The following is a 15,778-nucleotide window of genomic DNA, read 5'->3' as shown; positions in this document are numbered from 1 at the left end:
GCGACGCCTCTTTGTTTGGATCCCGGAGACAATACCTGCTACTGGCGGGAGCTTTATTTTATTATACTTTATAATACACACCTTGTCTTTTTAATCTTTTTTAATGTAGGCTGTGGTTGCCATGCCAACAGAAAAAGTCAAGTCCCTACATAATCTCTATTGCTGTAGTCTTATATATGTTATACTGATACAGCTATGTGTGTAAATGGATACTACACACATGCAACACACTCCCGGAGCATCGGGTGTTAAATAAAAGTAAAATGGTAGAAGAATCAGACGCAGCACCCCCCTGCAGCATCTGTCTACTTACTTAGCTGGCAGGAGTCAAGAGGTCAAGCGGCGTGACTCCCCACAGGATGCCGCAACACGAGCACGGTTTGGACCCGCTTTATCGGGTACCAGGTTCACCTCGACAACGTCTCGTGATTCCATGAATCATTCATGGCATCTTGAGGAGCGTGAGTGAATTTGACATGATCGGCCTAATGGGTGGAAACAGAGGTGATGGTGTATAAAGGTCGTTCAGAGGTCAGATGAACTTTCCTGTTCCAACCTTGAGTACTGGGACTAATTAAAAAAAAAAAAAACAGATTGAACTGCAGTGTCATTAGCTCTATTTTATGTTAGTCGGCAATATCATGAAGCCACTTCATTAGGATTTGATTAGATTATTATTAGATGAGAATCAAACGCCCTTATCCAGAGCGACTTACAATCAGTAGTTACAGGGACAGTCTCCCTGGAGCAACTCAGGGTTAAGTGTCTTGCTCAGGGACACAACGGTAGTAAGTGGGATTCGAACCCAGGTCTTCTGGTTCATAGGCGAGTGTGTTACCCACTAGGCTACTACCACCCTAGCACTGGCACTGGAAGAGGGGGAGATTGTATTTGGGATGACCTCTTTTCAACTCTGCTGAAAGAAAAGAGGTTTGTGAAGGTCCATTTCTGTAAATTGGAGGTAAACTGCATGGCGGATGAAGGAAAGACAGGGATGGAAATGGATGAGGGTGTTTTGGTGGAAAAAACATCTGAAACTAAATCAAGGTAAAAACTGTAATTGCTACAATGCTAATTTCCTCTTCATGGATTAAGCCTTTTAGTCTGGGACTCTGTTTAATCTGTGAACAGGAAACGGAACCACAATGGGGAGAAATAACACCATACAGCAGTAAAACCTAATTAACCACAAATTAGATAAAAAGCAGCTATAAACCACAGTGTTTATTTTGGAGACAATATGGTACATGGAGCGAATTATTTAGAACAATCCAGTGTGAGAAAAAAGATGTTCAATTGAATTTCTTTTCGTGTCTGCGTGTCATGTCGTGAAGCCGCGGGTGCCCTGGTATGTCCCAATTCCCTTGTGTGCACTGGGCGTGTCTCTTATCACAGTCCTGATTCGTGGGATCCTCAACACGTTCCCTCCTCAGGCTCCTTCGGCACGGATAGTGATCCTCACGGGACAACGAGCGTCAGGTGCAGCTGGTTTCGTCTAATCCGCCTCGTTATAAAAGACCCGCGTGATCCGGAGTCTACAGAGCGATTCTCCAACGCGACATCCGGAGTCTGAGCCCCTTTGTGTCTGTGGAGTGAGGTTTGTTTGTTTGTTAAACGTGGAGTCTCCTGTGGAGTCTCACGACCCTGCCTGACATCTCACGAGGGAGCGATCGTGAGGGAGGAGTTCCCGGTCGAGCGCCGCACCAGCCCGAGGGTCGAGTGGGACTCCGCCCCTTCCCTCTGTTTGGCGCGTGGCGTGGTGGCTTAGTTTATTGGTTTTTGGACATTTTCACTGGCTTTTTGTTTCCTTGCAAATAAACTGTTCTTCCTCTGACACCTTGCCATCCATCATCCTTCCCCAGAAAGACTCTGGCGTGACACATTGTGTCCCTGAGTGTCTCCAGGTCCCTTTAACTACTGTAACCCTGTAAGTGATACAGAATTGATCATTTAATAGATGGTAACATGATAGCACGTTGTAAGTCGCTCTGGATAAGGGCGTCTGCCAAATGACGTAAATGTAAATGTAGTTGGAACTCTCAAAACCACAGGCTGTCAGGGAAAGGGAGCACAGAGACAGGACATCCGAACAAAGGGATTTATCAATAATACAAAAGAAAACCGGCACGAGGGCCAAAACCGGAGAAACGAACAAAAATGAACCCGCAACCCGAACCAACTACAACGTGCGGTGATGACAGAATCCGCGTCGGCCCTCCTGCCAACCAGTTCCTTATAACACGGCTCTAACCAGGGACGCCTAACCGGCAGCTGTGACACTGGTCAGCAGGTCTTCCTGGGAGAAAAACCTTCTTGAGCTCCTGGGTAAAAGCGGTGGCATCTGGCGTATTTTGCTAAATGAACAATAAACCAGATAATTTTGCGACGTGCGTGAAACTTTTATAAATCGTATCTGTTGTGACCCCAGACTCAGTGTTGCTGCAGGAAGACGCGTTTACAGGCGTGCTGAGCCAGTGAGAAGAAGCTGTTTTAGAGTTCTTTAACAATTTCAGCTGCAAACGCATTTCCTCCAATGAAACTGTGATTTAGGGCTTTCCAAGCCTTACAATCTGAAAAATTCTTTAAAATGGAAAATACTCTCACAACGTATTTAAAACGATATGTGCAAATATTGAGGATTCCTGATGTTTTTAACGAAGTTTGGACAGACTATATTAACTCAGGCCTTACGTAAGCAAGCCTCTCTTGCAACAGTTTGGTCTCTTTTTACTACGCCCCACATGGGTCAGCACGGCCTGATACCATTGGTCCAGGAACAATCCCAGAAAGCCTCTTTTGCAACGGTTCGGTCTCTTTTTACTAGGCCCCACATGGGTCAGCACGGCCTGATACCATTGGCCCAGGCACAATCCCACTAAACCATTATTCCAGCGATCGGGACAGGGCGGCAATTTACCAAATGGTCAAAAGCCTTCCTTGAGTCCTTTAGTCAGTCAGCAATATCTATGAGGCCCAATTTGCCAGCAACGACGTTCCTGACATCGGCCACAGCCATCGGGATGCGTAGGATTTTCCAAAAAGATCACCTCGATGTGAGAGAAGCGGCCCGGGGCTTCTTCAGGCGGGAAGTGGTGCCAGAGCAGAAAAAATGTATGGAGGAAAGCGACGTCACACCCACCCGAGAGGTCTTTGAGAAGGCAGGAGCCAAGGGCCTTCTGGGTCTCAGTGTACCCCAAAAATACGGGGGTAGCGGAGACGTCATTTCTTCCGCCGTCGTGTGGGAGGAACAGGTATACTCCAAAAGATCATGGCCGTCATTTCCGGTCCACTCAGATCTGACCATGTCATACATCACCAACTATGGCAGCGAGGAGCAGATAAAGCGCTACATCCCCGATATGTTTAGCAGGCAAGTGCATCGGGTCCATCGCCATCAAGGAGCCATTGAACGGAGACGATATACAAGACATCAGATCATACGCGTGGAGAGACGGCAGCGACTGGTTGCTCAATGGGACCAAGACCATGGTCATGAACGGTTCCTTAAGTGACCTGGTAATAGTGGGTGCCAACACGAATCACTCATCACTCTCGAATAATCCGAAATTAAGCCTGTTCCTGGTGGAGGGCAAACTGAAAGGCTTTAAGAAGGGTAAAAAAGTAATGAGTGATCAGATGGCTTCTCATAACATAGCTTCGGAGCTTATCTTTGATAACGTTCGACTGCCGAAAGAGGCTCTTCTTGGTGAAGCCGACCAGGCGTGTCAATACATCATGGAGCAGTTGCCTCTAAACCAGATGCTCATTGCAGACCTGACTCTGGCTGCAGCTGAGATCAGATTTGACAACACTTTGCTCAAGTTCTTGCTGGAAGACGTCATAAAATCAAATGAACAAGTGCTGACTACGCAGTACAGAATAAACAATGTTCGAGAGAGAATCTACGAAGTCAGGGAACTTGTAGACATATGCCTACAACATCTTGCCCACAGGAAACTTTCTGAACCAATTTCCTTTGAGGCCCTCAACAGTGCATTGAGGCTCCAGAATTATATGAACATGATGATTTGAAGGAGACCACACACACCCACAATGCCTCATACTTAACAATGAAGAAATGAGGAAGAAGGACCCTGCACTGTGAATGATTGTGTACATATGAAATAAAGGAACAAAATTATTGTAAAATGTGTATGATGATGTTAGTGCTCCTTTTCAATATAGTTCTCCAGCGTCACCAGCATCACTCCAGAAGCACCTCTGTTCGTGCTGGTCCTGCTCACGTAGGAGCATAATGTAAACGCGATCCGACTTGGCCGAACTGGCTCGGTTACCCCTAATTCCCAAGCGACAGCCCACTAATTCCTCCAACACTCACCCTAACAGTGAGTAGAACCTCGCCTTACTATTGGCTGCAAACACTGCATTAGCCCCCCCCTCTAACAAACTACAGCGTCCGCGCTGTCCACAATCCCCAACAACAAAGTCCACATGTCCATTCCTGAGTGCGCTGCCTTCTCCCTGTATGGTGCTTTGGAGTTGTCTCCTGGGTAGCAATGACCTCGGCATGGCTGCCCTCCCGGTCTCCTCTTCAGGCTCTTCGTCCCCAGCACTCAGCAGTAGGCCACTACTTCCCGGTGCAGTACCAGACAACCTCGCCAGCAAGGCAGGAACACAACTTCCCTGCCTTGGTGGTCCGCGACGTCTTCAGGAGAGTGACCTCCTTCCCATGTGGTTAGCAACGGCGGCCTCTGGACCACACCCGCTGTTCGCAGCGGGTCCACAGCATGTACATATCCCTTTTATTGGGATATGCTTTTTTGCAGAGCTCTCACGCCTGTGTCTATCCACTTTGAAGACTCCCCATCCCACTTCTGACACCAATGTAGCCAACGGAGTTCATGATGGGGAGAGAAGAGACGATGACACAGCTGAGGAGCTCTGAGAAGCATTTTATTAGCCGTGTCAGGCGTGTAACCACACAGACAATCGTGAGAGATCGGATACGCCCTTGTAGTGTGCGGGATTGACCCAAACGCGGAGAGAACCGCGGGAGGTTGGAAGACACGCGATTGTTTTTGTAACGCCTGAGCGCTAAAAGCGGAATCCCACCGGGGAAACGCCGTTACGATATACCGGCCGATAACAGTAGCTCGCGAGCTGAAGAGAAGGAGGAACTCACGGTACCGGAGATGGAGAGGACTGGATACGGGATCGGGAAACAGGTGGGAGCTCATGGACCATGAATGAAACACGATGTCTGAGCGAGGAGCAGGCGCCAGGACTTCCTGTTTATCTCCTGTCCTAACCAATCCTTGCTCTTCCTCGCAGTCACCTGACTTGCTCACCTGACAAGCCGGAACCTTTAACACCAGGTACCGGCACAACAAGAGGTCAGCAGCAGGGCAATAGGAGAGGCATTAACGTAAGATCATAATACACCCCCTGCCTGCTCTGGTTAGCTCTAATTACCAGGCAACAGCCCCACTAACTCACCCAACACTCACCCTAACGGTGGGTAGAACCTCGCCTCAGTACCCCCAGACTAAGCCATTATGCAAATGAACCCAGTCCTATTGGCTGCAACGCTACAATATGTTATAATGATATAGTTATGTGTGTAAAGGGATTCTACACACATGCAACACACTCCCGGAGCATCAGGTGTGAAATGCAAGTAAAATGGAAAAAGAATCAGACGCAGCACATCAAGGTAAAAACTGTATCTGTGTACTGTATGCAATATCAATTTCCTCTTCATGGATTAAGCCTTTTAGTCTGGGACTCTGCTTAATCTCTGAACGGGAAACGGAACCACGATGAGGATAAATAACACCATACATTAAGTAAAACATAACTAGAAACCAAAATTCCAAGAGAAATTTTGGACCTGTCTGCCGTTTTTCGTAGGAGCGCGGGCATAACCTCCTGAGATGGTCTCAGCTGTGAAATCAAGTGTTATTAAAATATCCGATAGAGCAGGCAGTGATGTGGAATTTGTTGACATTTAGAACATGTTGAAAAGTTGGCATGTTAGCATGTTAATGCTAGCATGCTAACAGAAAAAATGCTAACAGGTCGTGGCCAAGGTGCGTTGGTGTTGTTTGGAGCATGTTTAAAAAGTAGCATGTTAGCATGCTAATGCTAGCATAATAACATCAAAAATGCTAACAGGGTTTGGCCAAGATGCATCATGTTAAATCTGGTGACATTTGGAGCATGCTAATTCTAGCTTGTTAACATCAAAAACGCTAACAGCGTGTGGCCAAGATGCGTCACGTTAAATTTGGTGATGTTTAGAGCATGTTTAAAAATTAGCATGTTAACATGCTAATGCTAGCATGCTAACATCAAAAATTCAAACAGGGCGTGGCCAAGATGCATCATGTTAAATTTGGTGACGTTTGGACCATGTCAAAAAATTAGCATGTTAGATCAAGGCGTAGCATTTTAATGGCTGAAGGACAGGGCGTCCCTAATAAAGTGGCCGAAGGACAATGCGTCCCTAATGAAGTGGGCGAAGGACAAAGCATCCCTAATAAAGTGGCCGAAGGTCAGGTCATCCCTAATGAAGTGGCCGAAGGACAGGGCGTCCCTAATAAAATGGCCGAAGGAACTTTAGCATTGATAGCCTTAGGCCTCGCCTCGATTTTTGGGTCGCTATCTTCAGCGGTTAGCCTCAGGGAGCCAAAAACGTGTTCCCAGCACAATAGTAAATGGTCTGTCATTATGACAGGCCCAAATTAACAGTGTAATTAAAATCCACAAAATAAATAAAAAGCAGCTATAAACCACAGTCTTTGTTTTTGGAGACAATGTGGTACATGGAGCAAATTATTAAACAATCCAGTCTGAAAAAAAATAAAATGTTAAATTTTATTTCTTTTAATTAAAAAGATTTAAATACACCAAAGGAAAGCCAAACATACTTAAATGCAAAGAACATTGAGGCCTAATAAAATATGCCATTAAGTAAAATTACAGATCAGTCTGAACTCTCACGACCACGGGCTGTCAGGGGAAGGGAGCGCAGAGACAGGACATCCGGAAAAAGGGATTTAATCAATAATACAAAAGAAAACCGGCACGAGGGCCAAAACCAGAGAAACAAACTAAAACGAACCGGCAAACCCAAAACAAAGACACATGCAGTGATGACAGATCCGTGTCAGCCTGCTGCCAACCAGTTCCTTATAACACGGCTCTAACCAGGGACGCCTAACCGGCAGCTGTGACACTGGTCAGCAGGTCTTCTTGGAAGAAAAACCTTCTTGAGCTCCTGGGTAAAAGTGGTGGCATCTGGCGTATTTTCCTAAATGAACAATAAACCAGATAATTTTGCGACGTGCGTAAAACTTTTATAAATCGTATCTGTTGTGACCCCAGACTCAGTGTTGCTGCAGGAAGACACGTTTACAGGCGTGCTGAGCCAGCGAGAAGAAGCTGTTTAGAGTTCTTTAACAATTTCAGCTGCAAACGCATTTCCTCCAATGAAACTGTGATTTAGGGCTTTCCAGGCTTCTTTACAATCTGACAAATTCTTTAAAATGGAAAATATTCTCACAACGTATTTAAGGCGATATGGGCAAACATAGAGGATTCCTGATATTTTTAATGAAGTTTGGCCAGACTATATTAACTCAGGCCTTACGTAAGCAAGCCTCTCTTGCAACAGTTCGGTCTCTTTTTACTACGCCCCACATGGGTCAGCACGGCCTGATACCATTGGCCCAGGCACAATCCCAGAAAGCCGTTATTCCAGCGACCGGGACAGGGCGGCACTTTACGAACTGGACAAAAGCCTTCCTTGAGTCCTTTAATCATTCAGCAATATCTATGAGGCCCAATTTGCCAGCAACTACCTTCCTGACGTCGGCCACAGCCATCGGGATGCGTAGGATTTTCCAAAAAGATCACCTCGATTTGAGAGAAGCGGCCCGGGGCTTCTTCAGGCGGGAAGTGGTGCCAGAGCAGAAAAAACGTATGGAGGAAAGCGACGTCACACTCAGCCGAGACATCTTTGAGAAGGCAGGAGCCAAGGGCCTGCTGGGTCTCAGTGTACCCCAAGAATACGGGGGTAATGGAGACATAATTTCTTCTGCCATCTTGTGGGAGGAACAGGTATACTCCAAAGGATCATGGCCGTCATTTCCGGTCCACTCAGATCTGACCATGTCATACATCACCAAATATGGCAGTGAGGAGCAGATAAAGCGCTACATCCCCAATATGTTAGCAGGCAAGTGCATCGGGTCCGTCGCCATCAAGGAGCCATCGAATGGATCTGACATACGAGACATCAGATCATACGCGTGGAGAGATGGCAGCGACTGGTTGCTCAATGGGACCAAGACCATGGTCATAAATGGTTCCTTAAGTGACATGGTGATAGTGGCTGCCAACACGAATCACCCATCACTCTCGAATAATCCGAAATTAAGCCTGTTCCTGGTGGAGGGCAAACTGAAAGGCTTTAAGAAGGGTAACAAAGTAATGAGTGATCAGGTGGCTTCTCATAACATAGCTTCGGAGCTTATCTTTGACAACGTTCGACTGCCGAAAGAGGCTCTTCTTGGTGAAGCCGACCAGGCGTGTCAATACATCTTGGAGCAGCTGCCTCTAAACCGGATTCTCATTGCAGACCTGACTCTGGCTGCAGCTGAGATCAGATTTGACAACACCTTGCTTAAATTCTTGCTGGAAGACACCATAAAATCAAATATACAAGTGCTGATTACGCAGTACAGAATAAACAATGTTCGAGACAGAATCTACGAGGTCAGGGAACTTGTAGACATATGCCTACAACATCTTGCCACAAGAAACTTTCCGAACCAATTTCCTATGAGGCCCTCAACAGTGCATTGAGGCTCTAGAATTACATGAACATGCTTTGAAGGAGACCACACACACCCACAATGCCTCTAACTTAACGTGAGGGAGAAGGACCCTGCACTATGAATGATTGTGTATAAACGAAATAAAGGAATGAAATTATTGTAAAATGTGTATGATGATGTTTAGTGCTCCTTTTCAATATAGTTCCTACAGCGTCACTAGCATCACCTCCAGAAGCACCTCGGTTTGTGCTGGTCCTGCTCACGAGGAGCATCTTGGAAAACCGCGATCCGACTTGGCCGAACTGGCTCAGTTACCCCCCCAATTCCCAGACAACAGCCCACTAATTCCCCCAACATTCACCCTAACGTTGGGTAGAACCTCGTCTCACTATCAGCTGCAAACGCTAGATTTGTCCCCCCTCTAACAAACTACAGCGTCTGTGCTGTCCCCAATCCCCAACAACAAAGTCCACAAGTCCATTCCTGTAGCGCCCTGGAGTGTGCCGCATTCTCCATGGATGGCGATCCGGAGTCGTCTCCTGGTTTGGAATGACCTCGGCTGCCCTGCCACCGGGGGCGTGACATCAGAAACAACAGGTTCTGATTGGTCATGACAGTGATAGCCTTTCTTGCTCAGGGGTTTTTCCATCGGAAGGCCGGAAGGCTTCTGAGTCTTTCCTCTCTACCCCTCTCTCTCTCTCCCCACTTACTCTTTCTTCTCATTTTTATTTTCTCTGTAACCTTGGTACCTTTTTGCATTCAATATTCACATGTAACTACAATAATTATTTACCGGTGTTAATAAATTAGAAACTGTTCATTTCTAACCTCTATTGTGCCATGCCTCTTTCTGCCAGGTAACATCAAATTGGAGTGGTTGAATACAGTGCTTTGTGTGGAGGGAGAAAGAGTTTTTCTACACACTGTTCTCTTTCACACCACATGGTCTTTTTTACAAATGGTGATCCCGCCGTGATACCTTTGCTCGAATGTGGATCTGTGACCGTAAGTCTCTTTTATCTGAATTTTACTGCATAGGGAGGAATAGAATCTGTGTGCTTTAATTTAAATAAAAAGGATCTACATATCCTAAAAAGCCCGGGACCGTAGAAACCGAGGCATTTCTAAATCCAGATCCACTCCGACAAGGTATAAAATGAACATAACCAAACTGTAACCAGTAATGACATTTGTGACATTTTAGATTACCGGTATTACATTGAACATCATAAACCATGTCCCACGGTGAACAATTTGATAATAACTGATCAGGGATTGGAAATTGCACTGTTAAAATTCATTGTTTACATTTTAAATTCATGTTCAGTATGATCATCACCACATGGTCTTTTTTACAAAAGTCAGGGAACACGTGGACAAATGCCTACAACTTCTACAGGAAATGCCTACAGGAAACTTTCCAAACCAATTTCTTTTCAAGTCCTCAACATGACATTGAGGCTGGAGAATTACATGAACATGATGATTTGAAGGAGACCACACACACAACGCCTCATACTTAACAATGAAGACATGAGGGAGAAGGACCCTGCACTGTGAACGACTGTGTATATATGAAATAAAGGAATTTAAATTATTGTAAAATGTGTATGATGATGTTAGTGCTCCTTTTCAATATAATTCTATTACTTTACTTTACTTTACTTGGCAGACGCTTTTATCCAAAACGACTTACAAGGATAAGACACCAGCAATTCTCATTCGGTTTCCATAGATCGTGAGTCAAAAAACTAAGTGCTGATAAGGCCTAACTTGTCAGGAATAGAACATGCAAGGGAATTGTTAAGTGCTAGACGAATTTTGTGTGCGTGTTAGACGCGTTTGAAATACTTTTTAAACAAGTGGGTTTTCAACTGCTTCTTAAAGGTGGTGTTAGTCTCGGCTAGTCGAATGGAGCAGGACAAGTTGTTCCTCCAGCCAGGGACAACAAAGGAGAACAGAGTCGATTGGGATCGGAGACCCCGTGAAGAGGAAATTTTTTTATCTTGTTTCGTTTGCAGGTCTGAGAGGGTGTGCAGGAGTGTATCTGGCTAGTAGTGTGTTGGTGTAAGAGGGAGAACTTCCATTTACAGCCCTGTAGGCAGCATCCAGGATCTGAACTCAATGCGAGCAGCTACCGGGAGCCGGTGGAGAGACATGAGAAGAGGTGGGACGTGGGTGTATTTCGGCTGGTTGAACATGAGGCGGCTGCCACATTTTGGACCATCTGGTGTGGTTTTATGGTGACCGCAGAAGTTCCAGCCAGGAGAGAGTTACAATAGTCTAGTTTAGAGATGACCATTGCCCGGACGAGGAGCTGCGTAGCCTGTTTCTCAATGAGGGGTTTAAACCTGGGACTTCTGGTTCATGGGCGACCATCATAGGCTCCTACTACCGCTTATATAAGTTGTGACTGACATTAAAATGAAATTTTTGCGATTAGGCTCAGCGGCTGTGTAGCTGTAGACAGAAATATCACATCATGGAGTAAACTGATGGCAGTTCCGTCCCTTAATATATTAATATTAATATCATTCATATATTAATCATTAATATTATTAATATTGTAATATTAACATAAAATATTATAGTAAAACAATGGCCATTTGCAGCGGCCTGGCTGTTCCTCAGTCAAAACCTTGTTTGAAAAACAGGACAACAAATTTGCATGTTTGTCTGGGTTCAGGCCTCCATAGCTAAGGAAAACAAGAAGCTAGAGATTTGAAACTCGACACAGATGTTTTCTGGTGAGGGTGGGAGGTGTGTCTTGATGCTCAGCTTTGTAGCTGTGTCCATGGACTTTCCATGGAACACAAAACAGACTTCTCCAAGAAATCCATGCACCATCAGATTAAGCATTTTGCAGTTTCCATTCATACTTTTAGGAGAGATAGAGCTAGAAACCGTCACCCCTGCAGTCACTGGTGGTTAAGTGCCTTGCTGGGGGACACAATGGTAGTAAGTGGGGGTTGAACTTATGATTTTGTGAACTTTTAATACAGCTAAATTGTCTGTTTGTTTGTTTTTTTTTTCAAAAGGGAGGTTGAAGGGTTTTCACACACACATCCAGTTTGAGCGTACCACACCTGCAGAGATTTTTGAAGAAGCCAGATAATATGCCTTAGCAGATAGTATACCTTATGTAAATCAGCTAGTAGGATTCAGAATGGGCCATGTGATTTTAGCAAGGCTCTGTGAGACTATTAAATCAAAATATATATAATATATAGCCCTGGTGGTGTTTAACCTGGAGTTTAAAAGGACCTCTCTCTCATCAGAGGTAAACCTACCTCAACTTTTTCAAGCAAACCCCTGCAAAGATTTGTTTAAATATTGTTTATTTTAATGTTTAGTATAATCAGTACTTTTCCATTTCTGAATTTTCATTTTCCTACCATAACATGAAAAAATCTGATCACATTTTGGGTAGCATTTATTCAGACAGAGCCATTTGTCTATTTCACATCTATTACCCCAGTTTGAGCTGGAAGTTTTACTGAACATTCAAAAGCCCAGGTAAGTGCTTTGGTTTTATTTACTTGTTTTAAGGTGCAATTTGATTATGAATTATGCTTATATATATATATATATATATTTGTTCCTTTAAGTACAAATTACGCGGTCTGTCGCATTTTCACAATTTATAAAAAAATTAATGTCCATTATTTTTAAATAATTCCGAACATGTCGCATATGCTGTTCGTCTGTATATTATGTAGTTTGCTGTTTAACCGTTACGTTCATAAAGGGATTTCCAAGACGTGGCCGCGACCTTTGACCTTTTACGTCATGACGTCGCTCTGACGCGTGCGGTTGTGTTGCGTCGTCACATTGTTTTGGTGATCGGTAAACGTGCTTCGCAGGTTGTAAATTAGATTTATTGCATTTTAATGACCCATTAACGAGAATTGATGCTGATTGTGTCGTTTCCCCGAGACTGATTCTGTGGAAAAGCGTGATTTCAGTCCCGTGGTTAGGATGAAAACGGAGAAAACGTTGCAGCGAGTTTGATTTAGAGCCTGGATGTGTGGACAGCCGTACATGCAATTTACATCAATAAAGTTACCCAGCAGACACATTAACAGGGATATAACACATACACATTTAATATAGTTAAATCTTCTGTAAATATTTCCTCATTGTGACTTTTATAATCTCCTTCAAAAGTTGTTAATCAGACTATATAATGGCACTCAGTTACAGTCCATAAAAGTGGAGTTGGTTTTTAGAAATGAAGGGAACATGAATTAACTCATTTTAGCCGCTAACATATCAGCAAAATGTGTAATTAGATAATGGCATAATGATAACACATTCAGCAGTACAAAGAGAAAGCATATAAAGCCTGATTAAACATTATATCTTTCTCCATATGCCTTTTTTAAACAAAGGATAACAAACTGGTAACAATTTCCATAAATTACTGCGAAATTCAATGTTAGTCCAAATTAGGCTGTATTGATGAATGTTAATGACAGCTTCTGTCCAGCAGGCGGCGCTGGTCTCCAGATTCCAGCATGAACCAGTCAGAATGAAGACAGATCCCGATGCTGCAGATTTTATGTCGACACCGTCTGTTTACACTCTTGTATGCTCGGCCACGCTGGATTAATGGTTATTAATTATAAATTAATTAATTGTCTCCTTGTGTAGGTTTCCGGGGGACATATCAGGGTCTAACAGCCACCATCCTGAAACAGGGGTCCAATCAGGCCATCCGTATTTGTGTCATGACCTCTTTTGCGAACTGGTATAAAGGTGCATAGTAATATTTTGTTTATGTGATAAATTTTGGCATCCAGTGCAACATAACCTTGAATTATTATTAATAAAATGGATGTATTTTGCACTGTGATGTAGGTGACAACCCTAACAGGACCCTTAATCCTCTGGTCACCGGAACATTTGGCGCCATTGCTGGAGCTGCCAGCGTGTTTGGGAACACGCCTCTGGACGTGATTAAAACCAGGATGCAGGTATTTGGTGCTTGTTAATGCTTGTAACTGCTTGCAATGCGTGGTACGTGTGTTATTTTTTGGTGATAAAAGGACGAGTGAATTGGTTCTTTGTAGCTTTATCCCAGTCTGCACGTAATCTTCTCTCGCAGGGTTTAGAAGCCCACAAATATAAGAGCACCGCTGACTGTGCTGTTAAAATCCTGAGACACGAGGGACCGGCTGCGTAAGTCTGTGTGTGTTGCAACAGGAAAAAACTACATTTAAAGTATAATGTCACCCCTCAGTGTAAATTCTCTATTCACATATATGGTATTATCAACATTTTAAGAGTAAAAATAGGATTTTTTAAATGTATTATTCACACTTTCTCTCTCTTTGTCTCTTTTAGTTTCTATAAAGGAACGATTCCTCGCCTGGGTCGCGTGTGCCTGGATGTGGCCATAGTCTTCATCATTTTTGAGGAGGTGGTGAAGGTGCTCAACAAAGCCTGGAAGACTTTGGAAGACAAAGGTCAAGGACTAAAGGACTGTCTTGAGTCCACTGTGTGGCATGTGCTGTGTGACGACCATGGGGAGGACATCGATGGGTGTTTTATTTAGTCTGTAATCCAGGTCACAAGGCCGTCAAAATGATCTGTGTTTATCTGACATATCTGAAGAGCTGCTGGTGTCAGTTTTCAAAAGAAAATAATTCTAAATCTTCAGCAGCACGTACACACACAAGATCTAAACCTAATCCGACCATGGAGGTGTGAAGCTACGTCGCAATATATCCTCATATATAATTTGTCCTCTGTATTTAACCATCACCCTTGGTGACATGACAGGCGCCCGGGGAGCAGTGTGTGGGGACGCTGCTTTGCTCAGTGGCACCTTGGTGGATCGGGATTCGTACCGGCAACCTTCTGATTACGGGGCCTCTTTCCTAACGGCTAGGTCTTAACCGGAGCTATTAATGCTCAAACAGGGTCATTTGCCCAGAATGCATTGAATGCTAATTTAACCGCTAGGCCACCACTGCCCATTCTATGGTTTGACATACCAAAACATTAGCTCTCGCCAAGACCAATGTTTTGACATATAGTTTGTCTCTGTCTGATTTACGGATCACGCACAATTTAGGAAAAAAAAACCTTTTTTTCGGCACTTAATGCGGGTCGTACCGAAGCACACACACCGGCGTGCTATATATCAAAAATTAGTACTATATTGTGTGAGGTGTGCTATTACTTTTATAAGCGATCGGACTGGGCGTGGCCGAGCTATTAACGCTCAAAAGGGGTCATTTTCCCATTAGAATGCATTGAATGCTAATTTTAGCATTGGTAGCATTGGTAAAATGGGGCCCCTTTTAAGTGGTACTGCTACTGTGTCATTGCCAGCAAAGGGGGTCCTACAAGGGGTACTGATACAGCAGCAGCGCCAGCACTGTAATTCAATGGCAGATTAAACCAGCAGCTTCATTAGGATGCCAATCATCCACATTATTAAGACCGTCTGGTCCGTTATTAGGAACACCCAGAACCCCAGCCACTTTATTAGGAACACCTGGAACTCCGGCCACTTTATGTATATCTTGGCCACGCCATGTTAGCATGCTAATGGATGTTAGCATGCTAGTTGGATTTAATCTTGTCAAGTTATTTTCTTTAAACACATGCAAGAACAGTACACAGTGATTTACTCTTTAATAATAAAAATGCCCTTTACTCGATTCCAGCATCCTGCCATCTGAAATGTGGGTGGTGTTCATCTAGCTCCAGTTTTCTAATGCCGCATACTCCATATATACTCCAGGAGTATAAGCAGCGGTGGCCACGGCCAGAATCTTCCTTCAACCAGACCCACTCTCTTTTGAGCTGCTTGAGGTTTAGTGGTTGCCATGATGAGAGAGCTCTCCTTGCAGGGTCTCATCGTTCTGTTTCAAGTGTGTGCACCTTTTGGGGTGTCGTGCTTTTTTGAGTTGCCATATTTCTGCTCCTCTAGTTCCCTCATCCTTTCGTCCAGAGCATGAATGGTG

At 44.3% G+C, this 15,778-nt stretch overlaps 1 protein-coding gene and 2 pseudogenes across 1 annotated transcript; all 3 read left to right on the top strand.

Annotated features, from left to right (window-relative positions):
* Positions 1 to 2,966: 2,966 nt before the first annotated feature.
* On the top strand, positions 2,967 to 4,906 carry LOC114799704 (long-chain specific acyl-CoA dehydrogenase, mitochondrial pseudogene; annotated as a pseudogene).
* A 2,891-nt stretch (positions 4,907 to 7,797) lies between these two features.
* On the top strand, positions 7,798 to 10,828 carry LOC114799703 (long-chain specific acyl-CoA dehydrogenase, mitochondrial pseudogene; annotated as a pseudogene).
* Positions 10,829 to 12,624: 1,796 nt separating this feature from the next.
* LOC114800143 (tricarboxylate transport protein, mitochondrial-like) lies at positions 12,625 to 14,944 on the top strand. Its single transcript, XM_028997284.1, has 4 exons — positions 12,625 to 13,559; positions 13,662 to 13,777; positions 13,909 to 13,982; positions 14,148 to 14,944. The coding sequence occupies exons 1-4, from the start codon at positions 13,532 to 13,534 to the stop codon at positions 14,356 to 14,358; spliced, it is 429 nt and encodes a 142-aa protein (XP_028853117.1). The 5' UTR covers positions 12,625 to 13,531; the 3' UTR covers positions 14,359 to 14,944.
* The last annotated feature ends 834 nt before the right edge of the window (positions 14,945 to 15,778 follow it).

This window comes from Denticeps clupeoides, chromosome 11 (genome assembly GCF_900700375.1).
Source record: "Denticeps clupeoides chromosome 11, fDenClu1.1, whole genome shotgun sequence".
Classification (NCBI taxonomy): domain Eukaryota; kingdom Metazoa; phylum Chordata; class Actinopteri; order Clupeiformes; family Denticipitidae; genus Denticeps; species Denticeps clupeoides.
The sequence above is the reverse complement of the archived record's forward strand: the minus strand, read 5'-3'. Positions and strand labels throughout refer to the sequence as shown.

Excerpts from the sequence above, each read along its gene's own strand:
- LOC114800143 (XM_028997284.1), top strand. The coding sequence starts at position 13,532 with ATGACCTCTTTTGCGAACTGGTATAAAG. Across the intron at positions 13,778-13,908 it reads TGATTAAAACCAGGATGCAG|GGTTTAGAAGCCCACAAATA; the intron begins GTATTTGGTGCT and ends CTTCTCTCGCAG. Across the intron at positions 13,983-14,147 it reads AGACACGAGGGACCGGCTGC|TTTCTATAAAGGAACGATTC; the intron begins GTAAGTCTGTGT and ends TGTCTCTTTTAG.